Source organism: Cololabis saira, chromosome 8 (genome assembly GCF_033807715.1).
Source record: "Cololabis saira isolate AMF1-May2022 chromosome 8, fColSai1.1, whole genome shotgun sequence".
Taxonomy (NCBI): domain Eukaryota; kingdom Metazoa; phylum Chordata; class Actinopteri; order Beloniformes; family Belonidae; genus Cololabis; species Cololabis saira.
In genome coordinates, this window is record NC_084594.1 from 33,071,724 (window position 1) to 33,087,491 (window position 15,768).

A 15,768-nucleotide genomic window follows, 5' to 3' on the forward strand; every position below is an offset into this window, starting at 1 on the left:
CATTACAAAAGCGTGGCATCATAGTGGAAGAGTCTGCGTGATGACCGTGTGTGCCTGCAGCCCAGACTGTTCAACAACTGAAAACACATGGTCCACCAAAAAAGATGACGAAAATGTTGTGGCCAGACGGTTATTATGCATATATTACCGGTTATTGCAAAGTGGGTAAATCCACAGGACACTGATCATCTTGCAAGATGATTTAATTCAGTAATAAAAACGATATTATACATTAATCATGATCATTTCAGTTCAGAAAAATTAATTATACTTTGATAGGAGCCTCTATGCTCCATCAATCCATCTATCAGACTTCAGTTTTAGTTCGTGAATGTCATGAAAGCAAAGTCAGGCTATAACTGAAGCTTCCACTCACTAAGACGAAGGAAGGAGTCTATGATATTCGGTCTTCCCCCAGTCGCCACTATAGTCAGAGTCTGAGTTTGAATCTGACAAAAAAAGTTTGTTGATATCAGCATTTTCATCCAATTTCTTGAGAGCAGATTTGCTTACTTTCATAAACAATTATTTAATTCTGCCTAAGCAGCAGATATTACAATAACCCTGCAGCATCAGGTCCAGGTAGAGCATGTACCTACTGAAGTACGGAGGCAGGACCATTGAACCAGGTTACTTGAATTTCAACACCTTCTTTTCAAAGATGAGAGTTCATATTACTGAGCTGTTTCAAATTACTCTATTCACATTTCCTTTAATTATATGTATTATTTTTTAAACAAAACACTAATTCTACAGAACAGGAAAGGTAACGCAAAAATGAATGTCACATTTTCCAGATGTCCACACTGTTTAATCACAAGGCCTGTTTAAATACCTCTCAAGCAGTTACAGTTCAGTTGTTCATCTGTGAAATGTACAGATATCCTGATGTTCGTATCTTGACATTAATGTGTACATTCAATAAGAACCATTAAACAATGACTGCATTATCCGAATATCTGGTTTAACACTTCTGCAGCATCTTGTGTTGTTGCGGCCCACTGGGTTTCCAGATCTGGAGTTTGAAACACTGAAAGAACATCTTTGTCTCCACCTTGAGGCAAAATCTAGTTATTACAGTTTACCTGCTCCGGTTTTCCACACGACCATTTTAATTTCACCCCGGTATCCCTGTGCATCCAATGTATTCAGAATTAGTGAACTGAAAATGCATTGAGGTAAAAAATAAACAGTTATTAATTTCATCTAAATTTGATTGTAACAACAGATATATTCACCTTCTTTAAGATGTGGTTTTTCACTTGAAGGTGAAACTAAGTTAAAAGTCTATGTTACAAGACTCTTTTGTTTGGGATTTTCTACACTCAGTTTAGTGGTGTTAAAACTGTGCGTTTCAGATTATATTACATTCAATTAAAGATTATTGACGTATTTATCCCTTTTCCAAATACACATATATATGTCCCATCTACAAATGACCACACAGTAGGGATTTAAAGAAACAGCATAAGAAGAAAAGGTCAGTTATTCGGTGACATGAATTAGAGGACACATTTTTACAACGGACCAGAAAAAAAGGAAGAGTTGCACATGACCCGGGTGGCACTTATTTCATTGTTTGTCCTGAGCCTGTAAGTGTCTGTGCGCTGCCCTGAGCGTGTCCTGCAGGTCTTTGTATTGGGCCAGAGCACAGGCCTCCTCCAGCTGGGCCCAGCGAAAGTCCTGGTGCTCATCGGACAGCGTCACCGACGTCCCCGGGTCTTTCAGCTCGGCCAGCCAGTACAGCACCTCTTTGGGTTTGCCCCGGACCTCATAGCGGAGCTCCTGCACAAAACCGTCAACCACCTGCAGATGCTCGGACCCGATCCCCGCCTCTTCCTTGGTCTCCCTCAGAGCGGTGGTGAGGTCATCCTCACCCGGGTCCACATGACCTACCAAAGAACATAATGTAAAAAAAACATTTAAAGCCTTGAAACAGAAATTTGCCCATCTGCTCACTGTTCCTCAAACGATGAATTGACTTTATTGCCTCTGAACTCACCTTTAGGTGGAGTCCAGTGGTGTTCCCCGTAAGAAGTCTGCAGGAGCAGATACTCAACGTTGCTTGGTGTGGGTGTGAGGCTGACAAGGCGACGAAACACTATAAAACCACATGCTCGCAGCGCCATCTTCCTGTTTAACACATATGCAAACAAACATTATATTGATTTAACATAATATGTTCAAGAATTGTTTGAGAAACATAAACAGTTCAGTGATCACACATTCCCAAAATCTTAATCTGATTTAGCATCTCTGAGATTGGCTGGAAAAAACTAACAAATCAGACCCAGGGGCATAATCTCATTGGTTGCGTATACATGCTGAAATAACTCGAATTAGGACGCATTTTCTGACACTAAAAGCTTGATCTAAAGAGCTTCAATTATTTTCGACTACAGCCCGGCTAAGGTGTATACATGGTTTATAAAAATTCGACATCGGTCGGATTAAGGCAATTATTCGACTTTCTGTTTTCTGTTCTGCTTACAGGATGTAAAGCAAGGACTGTCTGCTAACATCATAGAGGCTGCAAGACAACTACAGAGGTGTTTTGGATTCACACCCTAATGTGTCAGAGTTGTTTAGGTTGGTGACGGGGATCCTACACAGTTATTATTCATATTACCACAATTATTCAATTAATTAATCACTTAACTCTATTTACCTTTACGTGTACAGCTGGATCAACTTGCATCATTTAAATGCTCCAGTTGTGCACTTTTCTCTGAAGAGGTTTGATGGTACCTGACTGGATAAATAACAGCACTAACAGCTTATTTCATAGTGCTTAACATCTAATATTTGAGGGTCTAAACTAAATAACCTTACTTTGTCATTAGTTTTAGGGATTTTATTTAATAATCAAACATCACTGAAATGAAATGGGCACAGTTTTGTTTTTAAATACTTATAAAAAGTCTAAATGACTGTTTTTTTGGTGGTGACTAACTGATCCGTCCTAGTATAGATAATGATGTACTTATTGGTGGACTTATTTAAATGTGTAATTCAGAAATGTTACTTTTGGTTTAAACGGACTGAACCAACCAAGTGCGGGTTGTTCAGGTCCAGAGGTGTCAAGTAACGAAGTACAAATACTTCGTTACCTTACTTAAGTAGAAATTTTGGTTATCTATACTTCATCTATACTTGGAGTAATTATTTTTCAGACGACAACTTTTTACTTTTACTCCTTACATTTTCACACAATTATCTGTACTTTTTACTCCTTACATTTTAAAACAGCCTTGTTATTCTATTTCATTTCGGCCTTTAAAAAAAAACTATCCAGTTAAATTGCGGCATCCGGATAGAGTGAATTTGGTTGTGGTTGTTTCAGATGTTCTTGTCCAGTTTTGTTCTTACATCCGTTCCCTCAGATTCCTGCAACTAAACTTGGATGTACATTCCAATAAAGGTTAGGATAAATGATAACATGCCTCTGAAGTTTGACTTTTTGCACCATTACAATACTTATAGGCAACTAGTCATCATATCTCCTGCTCTCTGAAACACATGTTAATGCTCAATAGTACACATATATGGTTCTTTAATATATTTGCATTATACTAAGATGCATTCATTTTCAATGGCTTTTGTCCTTAATGGCTTTTTTCCCCCTTACATTACTTTTACTTTTATACTTTAAGTAGTTTTGAAACCAGTACTTTTATACTTTTACTTGAGTAAAAAACTTGAGTTGATACTTCAACTTCTACAGGAGTATTTTTAAACTCTAGTATCTATACTTCTACCTGAGTAATGAATGTGAATACTGAAGACACCTCTGAACTAAATGTCAAGCTTTATTGATTAGGTTAACCGTAAGGAAGAAGACGAGCAGTGTTCAACCTGAAATTTACATGGATCCTTAATAAAATAATAATAATCTTAGATGACGTGACCGACACAGACAGACCTTTATTAATTGATAACTGATAGTTATGTAACCAATATGGAGGATATTAAGTTCTCCTTTACAGTGGCAGTTTTTTTCATGAGAGGTTTTAGATTATTTGTGTACAAAATCACATATTTGAGTTGATTAATGATCAGCTATTATTACTGTTATTGACTGTTAGCTCTTCTTACAAATGCCAGAGAAAACCCGGCACAGCGTTCCTGATCCGCAGGGAGACGCTCCTCCATCTATCCTAAAGCTGGTTCGCCTTTTATAATTTCCGGGACCATAAACGTTTAGATAGTTTTCTAGAAAAACGTCTCAACTTACTGTTTCTCAGAGAAAATATGCCGCTCACCGCAGGCGACGCTGCGCATCAAGAAATAAGGTCCCCCGCGACATGTGAACTCACACATAGTTCCGCTTACTATTCGTGTGTTTACTCGTTTACGACTCATAGGAAAATTTGCTTAATTTCATTTTCCAAAATGTCAATGTCACCTCGATCATGTGCACAACTGACCTAATCCTGGATTTGGAAAAAAAAAAAAAAAAAAAAATTCCTTCTTGGACAAGACCCTTCATGAGATCTGATGAAATTCCAAAGGGATCAATACAGCAGCTCTGCCATGTATGACATATAATTAATGTCCACATGTCTACAATGTTTAAATGACGAGATAAGGTTGAAGACGGCGTAGAGGAAGACTGTGCCCTTCTTCCACCACTAATTAAAGGTTTTTTTTCCTTACCTCTGTTTGGTTTAAGATTTTTCTCCCACTAGGGGAGTTTATACCTGCCATTGTTTCTGTTTATGTGATAATTGCTCGGGAGTCATGTTCTGGGTCTCTGGAAAGCACCCATCATAACTATGGGCTGATTTAATGAGGTTTAATGAATTCAACACCCATAAAACTTGTGATACATAACACCGATTGTTTTCATTAAACCTCATTAAATCAGCCCATAATATGATTTTATAATAATTACTCTCTTGTGATATATAGTCTAGATGACCATGAACACATCACAAGCAATATGACCAAAATCAGTGGTATGTATCACAAGTTTTATGGGTGTTGAATTCATTAAACCACATTAAATCAGCCCATATATATGATTTTTAAATCAGCCCATATATATGCCCATATATATGATTTTTTAATAATTACTGTTTTGTGATATATAGTCTAGATGACCATGAACACATCACAAGTGGTTTGACCAAAATCAGTGGTATGTATCACAAGTTTTATGGGTGTTGAATTCATAATATCCAATATCCAATATCAAACCAATTCAACCGCGGTCTGGAAAGCGGCAAGAGACAACTTCTGTTGTAATAGACACTATATAAATAAAATGGAATTGAAAATTGAATTGAATTCAGCATTTTTTCAATATTATCAACAAAGTCATATTTTAACAATATAGCGTCACTGCATGTTTAGTTTTGAGGCTCGCTGGCAGACTGGGTGAGAGGGAGGCATGTTTTAAATGGAAAGCAGAACTCACAGTAGCTACTTTCCAAAGTCAGCATTAGAAATCAAGAGATCACTCAAGAAACATACATATTTAATAGGCTTAGAGAAGAAAATAGTCAACAAATGGGTGACATGATAACTTGACTGGCATACCAAATGAACATAATTCAAGTTTTCAAATAATTATTAGGCCTATTATTTATCTATTTATTATTAACCATAAGATGAAGTGAGTTAGTATGGAAGAAACTTGAACTTTTTTTTATTTTTTTTATTTAGACTGAATGTATCACAACAACTGATTACATATTTTGGATCTGAAATATCAATGTACAATTTAACCTTATTTTATCCTCCAAATAATAGTATGGCAGAAAAGTACAAATGGGCAAGAATCAATCAATCCAAAATACAATGGTACAACACCTGAACAGATGTCTGTGCAGCTTATGTTCATCAGTCCATGCATTATTATAATCATTGTTTCTGTTCTTATGTATTTTATGGTGATTTTTTAACCTGGTTTCATCTGCACGGTGGCCTTGAGTGTCAGAATATTAATAAAATGTTATATTATTATTACATTTGAGTAAATTCACTTTCCACGACTATGTCTGGCTGATCATATTGATAGAATTTATATTAGTGGCAAGAAACACAATTTTAACCAAGTTCAATAATGCTGACTATAAAGACAAACATCTTATTGTCCTGGTTCATTCAGATTATTTGTATTCAGTAAAAGAAAAAAAAAAGGAATAATTTTGTCTGTGCCTATATTTTTGAGTTATTTCTAACTAAAGACAAGTGAAATGTTAATATAACGGTTTGTTCTGAATATAAAATGAATAAATGAACTTCTAGGGAGTCTGGACCAGGACTCCCTGGAAGAAGAGATCTTGTATCTCAATGTGACATTTCCTGGATAAATAAAGGCTAAATAAAATAAAATTAAAAAAATAAACAAAGATATTGTGATAGAAGCCTCTCCTAATGTCATGTTAAACAAAGAAGTTTATTCTAAACAAGCACATATACTTATAATCAAAGAGCTGTTGCGTTTGAAGCTAGTACATTCAGATGCCATCAGATTAAAGGAACGAGGTTCGTGTCTGAAAGCTGCTAGATAAGAAACATGTCCCGAGTTAGGCAACAGAACACAGCCTGTCTGTGGAGATAATAGAGCTGGGTCCTCCTCTCTGAGCAGCCCTGAGCTGTCAGCAGAGTAGTTGCTCACTTTGATGGAGGACAACCTGCTGCAGACTTTCAAGGTAAAACCAAAATAAGAGGGGAAGTGTACTTTTATATGTTCAAGTGAAATCCAAAAATATGTAGGGAGACTGATACAACCTGGCAGGGTGGAGAAACGATAGTCTTGAGTAATTATATAAATTGACGTCTTCTTTTTTACATAATAATTGTGCTATTCTGGGTGTCCCTATTGAAAATCTGCTGCCTTTGTTGTAATCACAGGCTTGAAGATATGAGACTTTTGCTGCTGCGACTGTGCTTAGTCAGCCCGCACTTAGTACTCATTATTCCACTCTGCTGTACATGAATCATATTTGTATCTGGTTATTTTTGGTAGATACTGCCTTCATAAAGAGTATGCATGGAGACGACGTTTGAGCGTTGCCTCTGGATGAGCAGTGCCTGTGCTGAATTATGTCCGTTTCTGTCATAAATGTACCATTTCATGAAGGTCATGTACTGGACCCAGTGGCTCCTTCGCTGAATTATTATTTTTCATTTAGGGATCCCTTAGCAAACAAGAAAAAAGGGAGTGTTTGTTATGATTCAGGCAGATTTTCTTTTGGTTATTAATTAATTTTCATTTAAAATTTACCAATTGGTGCTAAAATAAACATTAGGGATTAATGCTGCAAGTTTTAAAAATGCAAAAAAAAAAAAAGCTCATAAATTCAAAGAGCTGTTCTTGGCTTAATGTTCTGGAGGCGTTGTGGACTTAGTTTAAGCTGAAAACCCATCACCATAATCCTGGTGATGAAACCAAAAGTCACACTTTCCACAATCACTTAAGGATTCAGAGAACATCTTAATTCATAAATATGTAACAATCATTTTGCAAAGATGGTGTCAATGACAAGATATACATAGCAGTGTGTTAGACATAGAAAAAAAAGTGTTTTTTATGACAGGTTGCGGTTGTTCCTGCCAGGTTCACAGAGCCAATGGAGGGGAAGCAGCAGTCGTCAGGAGATCTTCACTTTGTGGGCAGGAGGGATGAACTTATTGAAGCAAAGCGCTCATGCAGAACAATAGACGATCGAGATATACTGATTGTCTACCATCAGGGTGCCTTCTATGCAATGGACTCTTATTGTTATCGTGAGTATGTTTATTATTAAGACACATTTGAAACAGAAGCGCTTCACGTGTCGCATAGCTGCATTATCAGCCAACACCATTTTATTGAACTGAACAAGGTGATGAAAGCTTGATCTTTCTGAACAAGTAGCTGCAAACACGAATACCACACACAACTCAGGCTATGAACATTTTTACATGCAGTTCAAATGCAAATAAAAACACATTTGAACAGATTTGTAAATGCTTTAAGCGCTATGATTAATTGCAAATGGACAATTGCTACTTTACTTACTTTGTTTATATTATGATATCAATTTGAGAGCATCGTGGTGGTGTAGCTGTGACTGGTGGTGGGGGTCGGGATGGGTTTTCTCCAAGTGCTCCAGCTCCCTAATGGAGTCCAAAAACTTGAATGTCAGGTGGATTAATTTTAAATTGATCGCAGGAGTGAGTGGGATTATATAGATCTATATTATTTTTGTAAAGAAAACAATACAGCTCTATTTCAATCCTATCCCAGATAGCCCACAGCTGAGGGATGGGGATATACCCTGGAGAGGTCACCTGGCCATCACAGACCACACAAACACAAACAACCACACACACTCACTCCACCAATTGATCTAGAATCACCAATCAGACACTTTTTGGACTGTAGAAATTATTTTGGTGCGGTGGAGCTATAGTCAACAAATACAAGAGGAATATTACACAAAAGTGTGCATTTGTTCTTGAAAGCAATCATTTGGGTGTTTAAAATTCAAAAAGTTTGACAAAACACAATAGCGTTTTTTTTAGGACATCTTGGTCAGTGTTGCAGGATACTGTGACACCAGAGCCAGCTGAGAGCAGTTATTCAGCCTACCCAGCTTTGTTTCTACTCAATTTCACATCATGCTCGGTTTGTTCGATCTCCAAAATAGTTGGCACAAAGTTGTACGTAGTGTTGTCTCTTTTAAAAGAATCAGAGAATCCAGAGAAACCACAGCACACTAGAGCAGAACCAAAACTCTGTTATGTGCAGCACTTTACTTTACTCTACTTTACTCACTTTACTTTGATACCGAATGCATCAAACAAAACAGACACACATCTTTAAATCAGAATTAAAGAGTTAAAAAAGAAGTTTAACTTTTTTGTGTGTGTGTGACTATTGCAGCATTACAATCAATCGTACAATAAGGCGATCTTACTATATTATCCATCAAACATTTAAACACACACCATCCCTGAACTGTGTCCAGGCAGTAGCTGTATAGGTCAGTGTGGTAAATGTCTATATCCTGTCGACAGATGCTGGAGGGAAGCTGCAGAACGGGGATATTGAGGTGAGATTTTTTACTTCTATATTAGAGGCTGTGACTTTTGAAAAGAATAAAAATAAGCTATAATGTAATCTGTATACACACCCCTCACACACACACGCCCTCTTTGAGTTCAAAAGTTAATGAATCGGGACATAATAATTAAAATAAACAAATAAATAATGTTCGTGCCAGGTCACAAAATCAACCACAGATTAACAATTTAACATGACAAATTCAGATTCAGATTCAGAAAAACTTTATTTATCCCAGAGGGGCAATTGTAAGACAACTGAGCAGCAAGACGTTGAAAATATCAGATAGAATAATAGAATAAAATAAACAGATAAATGGGGCATGTTTCATTATGTACAAAATATATAAGAATGTAAAAAAAAATTACAATAGAGTGACTGTAGTGGTATAAATAACAATATAAAGTGTCAGTGTAAAGTAAAGTGTCGACAGTCGAAGTAGACATTTAACAGGAGTATGGAGTAGCTCTCCTCCTCTCAGTCCTGCAGGCGACGCACCAAACATGAATATACAGGGATATATTTCTATCCAATAAGCATTACATCAACATTGAGAGGAAACTTGTTCCCAGCTGTATACAAGTAGATGAAGCAGTTTTCTCTACATGATGTATTAACATACGTAATGCCCAGGAGAAAAAAAAAAACAAGTGATGCAGCAGCAACAACAACAACAACAACAACAACACATTATCAATGGTTTTACAATCGTTGCTGCACACGAAGGGCTAAAAGATGACTCCCAAATAATTTGGTGTCTTTCATTCTGCAAGGAGAAAGATTTATTCATTTATTGTTTCACAAGTGGAAAACTAGTCAGCAATCTTCCAAGGAATAGATGTCCCAGGACGTTCACACCAAGGCCATGCTGTGCAACGCTCAGAGCAAAGAAAAGGAAAAAAGTGAGCGTTAGATCTCAGATTTTATGGGCCTCAGTTAACATGATAAACGTTAAAGTATCTGACAGTGAAAGTAGGAAATGACTGAACATGGATGGCTTGTTTGGAGGGTTTTGCCAGGAGAAAGACTCTTCTCGCTACAAAGAACATCACAGCACAGACTCAGCTTGCAGTGCTGCGTCTGAACAGCACACAAGACCTCTGGAGTAATGTCCACTGCACGGATGAGGCCAGAGTGGGGATGTTTGGCCATGAGGCACATGTTTGGTCAAAACCGAACACAACAAATCAGCTTTAGAGCTTTATAGCAACTATAAGACACAGTGGTGGAAGAGTGAAGATTTAAAGCTTGGCTTTAAGACTGAAGCTTAATTCATACAAGAAAACAATCCAAACAGCAAATCTGCAGCAGAGCGGGTGAAAAGGAAAAGACTTAAGGTAGTGTAGATATCGACTTGATTGAAATGCTGTGATGGGACCTTAAGAAGGCTGTGAATAAATAGATATAAACTCAATGAACTGGAGAAAAGAAAACTTTACAAAAAGAGAGAAATCCCCCCACAGTGATGTGTGAGACCAACATTATACAGAAAATACTGATGCTAGAGGTGGCTCTGCAAGTTACTGAATAATGATGTGTACTTATATTTTTACACACTCCCCTGTTTTTCCACTTGGTTTATTGTTGAATATTGAAACAGTGGATGGTTTTATATGTTGTAGTCTATCTGAGGTCATATTTGGCCTAATTTTAGGACCAGGTGTCCTGATATGTAAATATGCATGTATATGTACCTTTTATAGCACCCGTGTGTGTGCGTGCGTGCGTGCGTGCGTGCGTGCGTGCGTGTGTGTGCGCGTGTGTGTGTGTTTTTACAACCCTATTCGGGTCCTTTTGCATTGATTTATCTGTCCCATCTTTAACAGAAATCTGCTGATATTTCATTTGCATAAAATTAACATTATATTACCTTCCTTCCCTCCACAAACATGCACAAAATTAAATTCAGGACATTAATGGCAAGCTGTGCATAATTTGTCCAAAGCACAAGTACAAGATCTCTTTAGCCGAAGGTGAGGGCTTCTACAAGGGCACAGACACCAGGAAAAAGCCACCTGTGCGCACATGGTTCTCCAAGGGCGTGAAGCAGCGGACCCACACGGTGACAGAGACCAACGGGGAAATCTATGTCAGGCTGTCAGGCCACGCAGGCTGGATCGACTCAGACTACTACCAAGGAGAACTAGGCAAGGAGCAGAGAGCCAAAGCTGATGCAACCGAAGAGGAAACACCCGAGACAGACAGTGACGAATGAAGACTGCATCTCATTAGTCTCTTTCTGTCCAATCTTATCTCCTGCACATAACCAAGATGACGTGAGCTCTGAGTGCATGGAGATTTATAATTAAGAAACTAAAATGGCATGGTTTAAATATTTTACTCAAGGTTTGATCACCTATTTTCCATTTTATGTCAACCTTTCTTCATTTCCTTCTTCTTTGTGGGTGAATTTTGATTCATTTCTCTGTTTTTGAGACAGAAAGTTGCATAAGACAGGCAGATGTGTGCAAATGTGTGCAGATGTGGGCAGATGTGTGCCCGGTCATATCCACAGCATCCTCCTCTCATTCATCATGGATTAATCAATATGTCATAAAGGTTTATATTTATCACTGAAGTTCTGAAGTGGAAAACTGCCTATGTAAAATAAATACAATTACAAAATAAAAAAAGATTGTTTTACAAGAGTGGATGTTTTTTTAATTAAGGATATCCATATCTGTTTACCTCAGATAAAATAAATAGCAAGCTTCCAGTTAGATTCCAGTTATGATGATTTGTGTTTTGTTAGATTCTTTAGTCAAAACCAAAAACATACAAAGTTGTCAAAAAAAATTACCAATTACATTATATTGAACTACTTTGACATGGTTGGATAAAAACTATCATGCAGTTAGTATCATTAATGTAGGTGTGGTGCCTGGAAAAAAACAGTTGAATAAGATTTAATGTCATAGTTCATTTTGCTCACATTATGCAGAAGAAGATGGTTATGTGTGGTTTTTAAATGTGGAGTCATGACAGCTTGTCACATTCAGATTATTTCTCTGGTTTACAACAAGAATTTAAAGTATGGCCTGGCCCATGAAAAGAAAATGCCCCGTGTTTAGAACCCAGAAGCTATGAAGTCTTGTGCTCTTGTGCGCATGAACGATGCTGGTCTTCGTTTCTGACTTACAGCAAACTCCCAGAGAAGGCTTTGTTCCAAGAGACACTTCAATCAAGCAAAAAATGCCAAAAGATATTATGGCTTTAAATTGGGTATCCTGACACAAGGTGGGGGCCTTTACCCCCAGCGGGTCGTTTGTAACAGCTCCAGTCAGGCCTGTTTGTCAAGATAAGATCAGATTTTGTGATGAAGCTGCCGGACCGGGTTTGCAGAGGGAGAGCAAGGTTACGTGAGAAGAATGGATTCGCAGTTATGCAGGGAATTCAAACTCAAGGTTTTGTTGAATTATATGGTTGTGAATGGCACAAGAGCCTCTGATCAAACCTCCAGTCTTTCATAGAATTTCCTGGAAACTCTGGAGTTAGTCCAGGAAGACACATCTAATTTATTTTCTATTATCTACTTTTCCCAGAAAAAAAAACCCAGTCAAAACCAGTTTATGCATCTTGAAGTGGTTTTCTATTGACATTTCTGTATTTGTGTGAACTTTTGTATTCAACATGTGAAGGGATCTCAAACTCGTGATTAAGGAAGTCCATTTCTGACACTGTGGACACAGGAAAATCTCTAAGTCAGAATTTTAGATGAATTACTTAGTACCTCAGAATTAATATCTCAGAATCTGATAGCAAAGACAAGCCAAAATAAATGGGAAGTGGTTCTATGCTACATCCCTTTTTGGGGGTAAAAAATGCTGTAAAACTTCTGGCGGCAAGCTGGAGGAATCCGTGGCATCATGACTGAAAGTTGCTATGTGTCGTGTTTTGCTCATCAAATGTTAAGAAAACAAATCCTGGTTTGCAGTTTTACTTTCTTGAAGAAAAAAACAACAGTAGAAGGAAAGCTTTGTGGATTCGTCAAAAGAGACGTCAAAATTGGAAAACCGTTGGATTTAAGGAATGTTGCACGAAAGTAGAATTAAAATACCCGGGATGTGTGAGAAGGCGGGGTGAGAAATATCCAAAAGAGTTCATCTTAGCATATTGGGCTTCATGAATGCCAAGCCAGGCTGAGAAGCTCTGTCAAGCAGGTGGAACTAATCTTGGTACGTTCATGGACTTCTTAAGCAGACGTTGAGTTCAGTCTGCATAAGCATGGATAGACGGGACTTTACGTGGCCTGGCCTATAATGTTCATCACTGATTTCACTGAAATCATCACAACCTCGGCCATTTCTAATCACCTCAACAACTGTAATATTATAGAAGTTAAATATATGTAGATATGAATATCAGCCTTCACCATTGTAATCAGACCATACATCTTCTCTACAGTGATTATTATAATTCTAAATTACAGTTTTTCTGTAAAATATTAAGGAAGGCGAATGAACATGCAATAACCTACAGACGGAAGACCATAAATAACCGTCGATTAAATTCATTACAGATTAGATGGACATCTGATTGAAGAGCCAGAGCGGCAGGTTTTAGGAACCCTAGTTGTCAAGGTTACTTGCATCTCCCTCTCCATGGTAACTTATCTGCCCCTGCTTTCATGCAACCAACTGGAGGCTAAGTTCAATCAGGATAATTGCAGCGACCCGACTTAATCCCATATCTTGATTTTGTGTTGCACCTCAGGCCTCAGTAATCATCTCAGTAATAAATGTTAAAATTCATAGTCGTCAAAAGTGGTGTTTCATTGAAATTCATCATTCATAATGTTATGCAATAATGTATTTCAAATAAACTTGAAACTTGAAAGGACATTGTCGGAAGTATATCAACTGGAAATTCAATATAGATGTTGGAATTTTACATCTAGCTATTTGATTAGGGTACCAAATAATTATAAACAGCAACACTATTGTCTTATGTATCAGGAGACCTTTTGCTTTTTGAATAGATTTAAAAATGTTATTGATTGTTTTCAAAACTCTTAATGGACTAGCCCCCCATTATCTGACTGAGTTCCTCAATACCCACACACTGGAATAACCTGCTGTTTCATGTTCGCTCTGCACGATCACTTGAGGTTTTTAAATAGCTTTAAAAACACAATTTTTCTCCCTGGCTTTTGATATGTTTGGGTGGATTTTTGCAAAATTTTATTTCAAACATATTATATTTTTTAGTTATTTTACTCTTGTTTTTTTTATCTCATTGTATTCTTGTATTTTGTACTCATCTTATTTTATTTATTTTATCTTGTAATATCTGCATTTTATTCAGCTGTTTTGAATTGTACTGCACTTTGGTCAACCTAAGTTATTTTAAACTGTGCTATATAAATAAAGATTGAGTTGACTTGAGTATCAGCTTTACATTAGCAAACACAGCAGAAGTTGTACTGACTGCCATTCAGCTTCGATGGCTTGTTTTTACCCAAAAAGTGGAGGGGACATAGTGCAAGGGCAAAGTACCTGCATGTGTAGTTCTCATTTGTTATGCGACGTTCTAGGAGACAGTTGTGGTGGTTGGATGTGGGTGGAGAAGCAAAGGTGGGGCCTGCCCTGCCCTGCAACAGTGGCCTTCGGGAATTTAAACAGGACGAAAAAAGTTCCTGTAGTAGGAGAGGTACTTAGATTTGGCCACCAGGAACTAACGGGTCTCTGCCTATCTGGATTTCTAAATTACGTTCAGCAGTCTCACATGAACACAACTCATCTGAACCATATGGACCAGAAACATGTAGCTTTGAAGACATTTGATGAAGATTACAAGAAAAAAACGATGGATGGACCAGCGAGTTGGTTCAGGCCTTCTTACCATATGATGCCACTAAAGAGGTCCAGCTGGGTTATTCTTTTAGTCTCAATCCCTACCACCATGGTGTACGTTAATGGAAACAAAAACACAAGTCTCTTTTGTCTCCTTTCATGCTGCTGACAGCCAAACAGGCGCATTACCACCATCACTTGGTAAGCTGTATTGTTTGCTCATGTTTTCTTGTGTGGTGCCACAGTTTAATGAGGACACGCCGGCTGAAGGGGCTAAGAAGGGGTTGGCCTGATTAGAGGTTCCTGTCCAGCGGGTTTACCTCTTACTTTGGCTAATGGAAATGCACACATATGTCAATCAGCTGTCTTTCTTTTTACACACTAGCTCACTGGGACCAGAGGAGGAACGCCAGACGTCAGGGTTACTGAAACATCCTTTGAGCTGTTAAGAAAATAAATCAATCAAATCTACTGTGGGATCTTGAGTAACAAGAATTTGCTAAAACTAATTGTATAATACTTATTAGGATAGAAAATCCGAATTTTGACTAAGAGGATTTCTTTTTTTTATCAGAATAGAAGAAATGAACTTCCATAGCTGCTCAGTCCTGCCCATGGTATCTGAAGATTGCTGGTTACTCATCTGAATAGTTAAACTTTAACTCTTGGATGTTGTACTTGCTTTAGCTTTTTCCACATTTCTTTTAAATTACGGTCAGGTTGATTTTTTTGTTGATTTAACCCACTTTTTTGGCGTTCAAATTAAAAATTGTCAGAGATTTTCTTTTCTAGTAGTTCTTAAAATGTGGAAATCACTGCTCCACTGATGATAATGTTAAAGCATCAAGCAAAACAAGCCCGTACCACGATACCGCCCCACACAAACTGAATGAGAAGCTTGTGATTGGATGCAGCGTT

At 37.6% G+C, this 15,768-nt stretch overlaps 2 protein-coding genes across 4 annotated transcripts; one reads left to right on the forward strand and one right to left on the reverse strand.

Moving 5' to 3' along the window:
• Positions 1–675: 675 nt before the first annotated feature.
• On the reverse strand, positions 676–4,292 carry nudt2 (nudix (nucleoside diphosphate linked moiety X)-type motif 2). The gene is made up of 3 exons (XM_061728657.1): positions 4,235–4,292; positions 2,003–2,133; positions 676–1,892 (listed from the first exon to the last, which is right to left on the reverse strand). Exons 1-3 carry the CDS (start codon positions 4,279–4,281, stop codon positions 1,573–1,575), a joined length of 498 nt encoding a protein of 165 aa, XP_061584641.1. The 5' UTR covers positions 4,282–4,292; the 3' UTR covers positions 676–1,572.
• Positions 4,293–6,537: 2,245 nt separating this feature from the next.
• Positions 6,538–11,717, forward strand: rfesd (Rieske (Fe-S) domain containing). 3 transcript variants are annotated; one of them, XM_061728659.1, is made up of 4 exons: positions 6,538–6,659; positions 7,548–7,737; positions 9,013–9,047; positions 11,004–11,717. In XM_061728659.1, the coding sequence occupies exons 1-4, from the start codon at positions 6,630–6,632 to the stop codon at positions 11,271–11,273; spliced, it is 525 nt and encodes a 174-aa protein (XP_061584643.1). In that variant the 5' UTR covers positions 6,538–6,629; the 3' UTR covers positions 11,274–11,717. The 3 variants fall into 3 exon arrangements, with proteins under 3 accessions (XP_061584643.1, XP_061584642.1, XP_061584644.1); XM_061728658.1 differs by having other exon boundaries at positions 10,968–11,706; XM_061728660.1 differs by having other exon boundaries at positions 6,560–6,659; positions 7,568–7,737; positions 10,968–11,704.
• The last annotated feature ends 4,051 nt before the right edge of the window (positions 11,718–15,768 follow it).

Excerpts from the sequence above, each read along its gene's own strand:
- rfesd (XM_061728658.1), top strand. The coding sequence starts at position 6,630 with ATGGAGGACAACCTGCTGCAGACTTTCAAG. Across the intron at positions 7,738-9,012 it reads AATGGACTCTTATTGTTATC|ATGCTGGAGGGAAGCTGCAG; the intron begins GTGAGTATGTTT and ends TCCTGTCGACAG. Across the intron at positions 9,048-10,967 it reads TGCAGAACGGGGATATTGAG|GACATTAATGGCAAGCTGTG; the intron begins GTGAGATTTTTT and ends AATTAAATTCAG.
- nudt2 (XM_061728657.1), bottom strand. The coding sequence starts at position 4,281 with ATGCGCAGCGTCGCCTGCGGTGAGCGGCATATTTTCTCTGAGAAACA. Across the intron at positions 2,134-4,234 it reads CATATTTTCTCTGAGAAACA|GAAGATGGCGCTGCGAGCAT; the intron begins GTAAGTTGAGAC and ends TGTGTTAAACAG. Across the intron at positions 1,893-2,002 it reads CCACTGGACTCCACCTAAAG|GTCATGTGGACCCGGGTGAG; the intron begins GTGAGTTCAGAG and ends GTTCTTTGGTAG.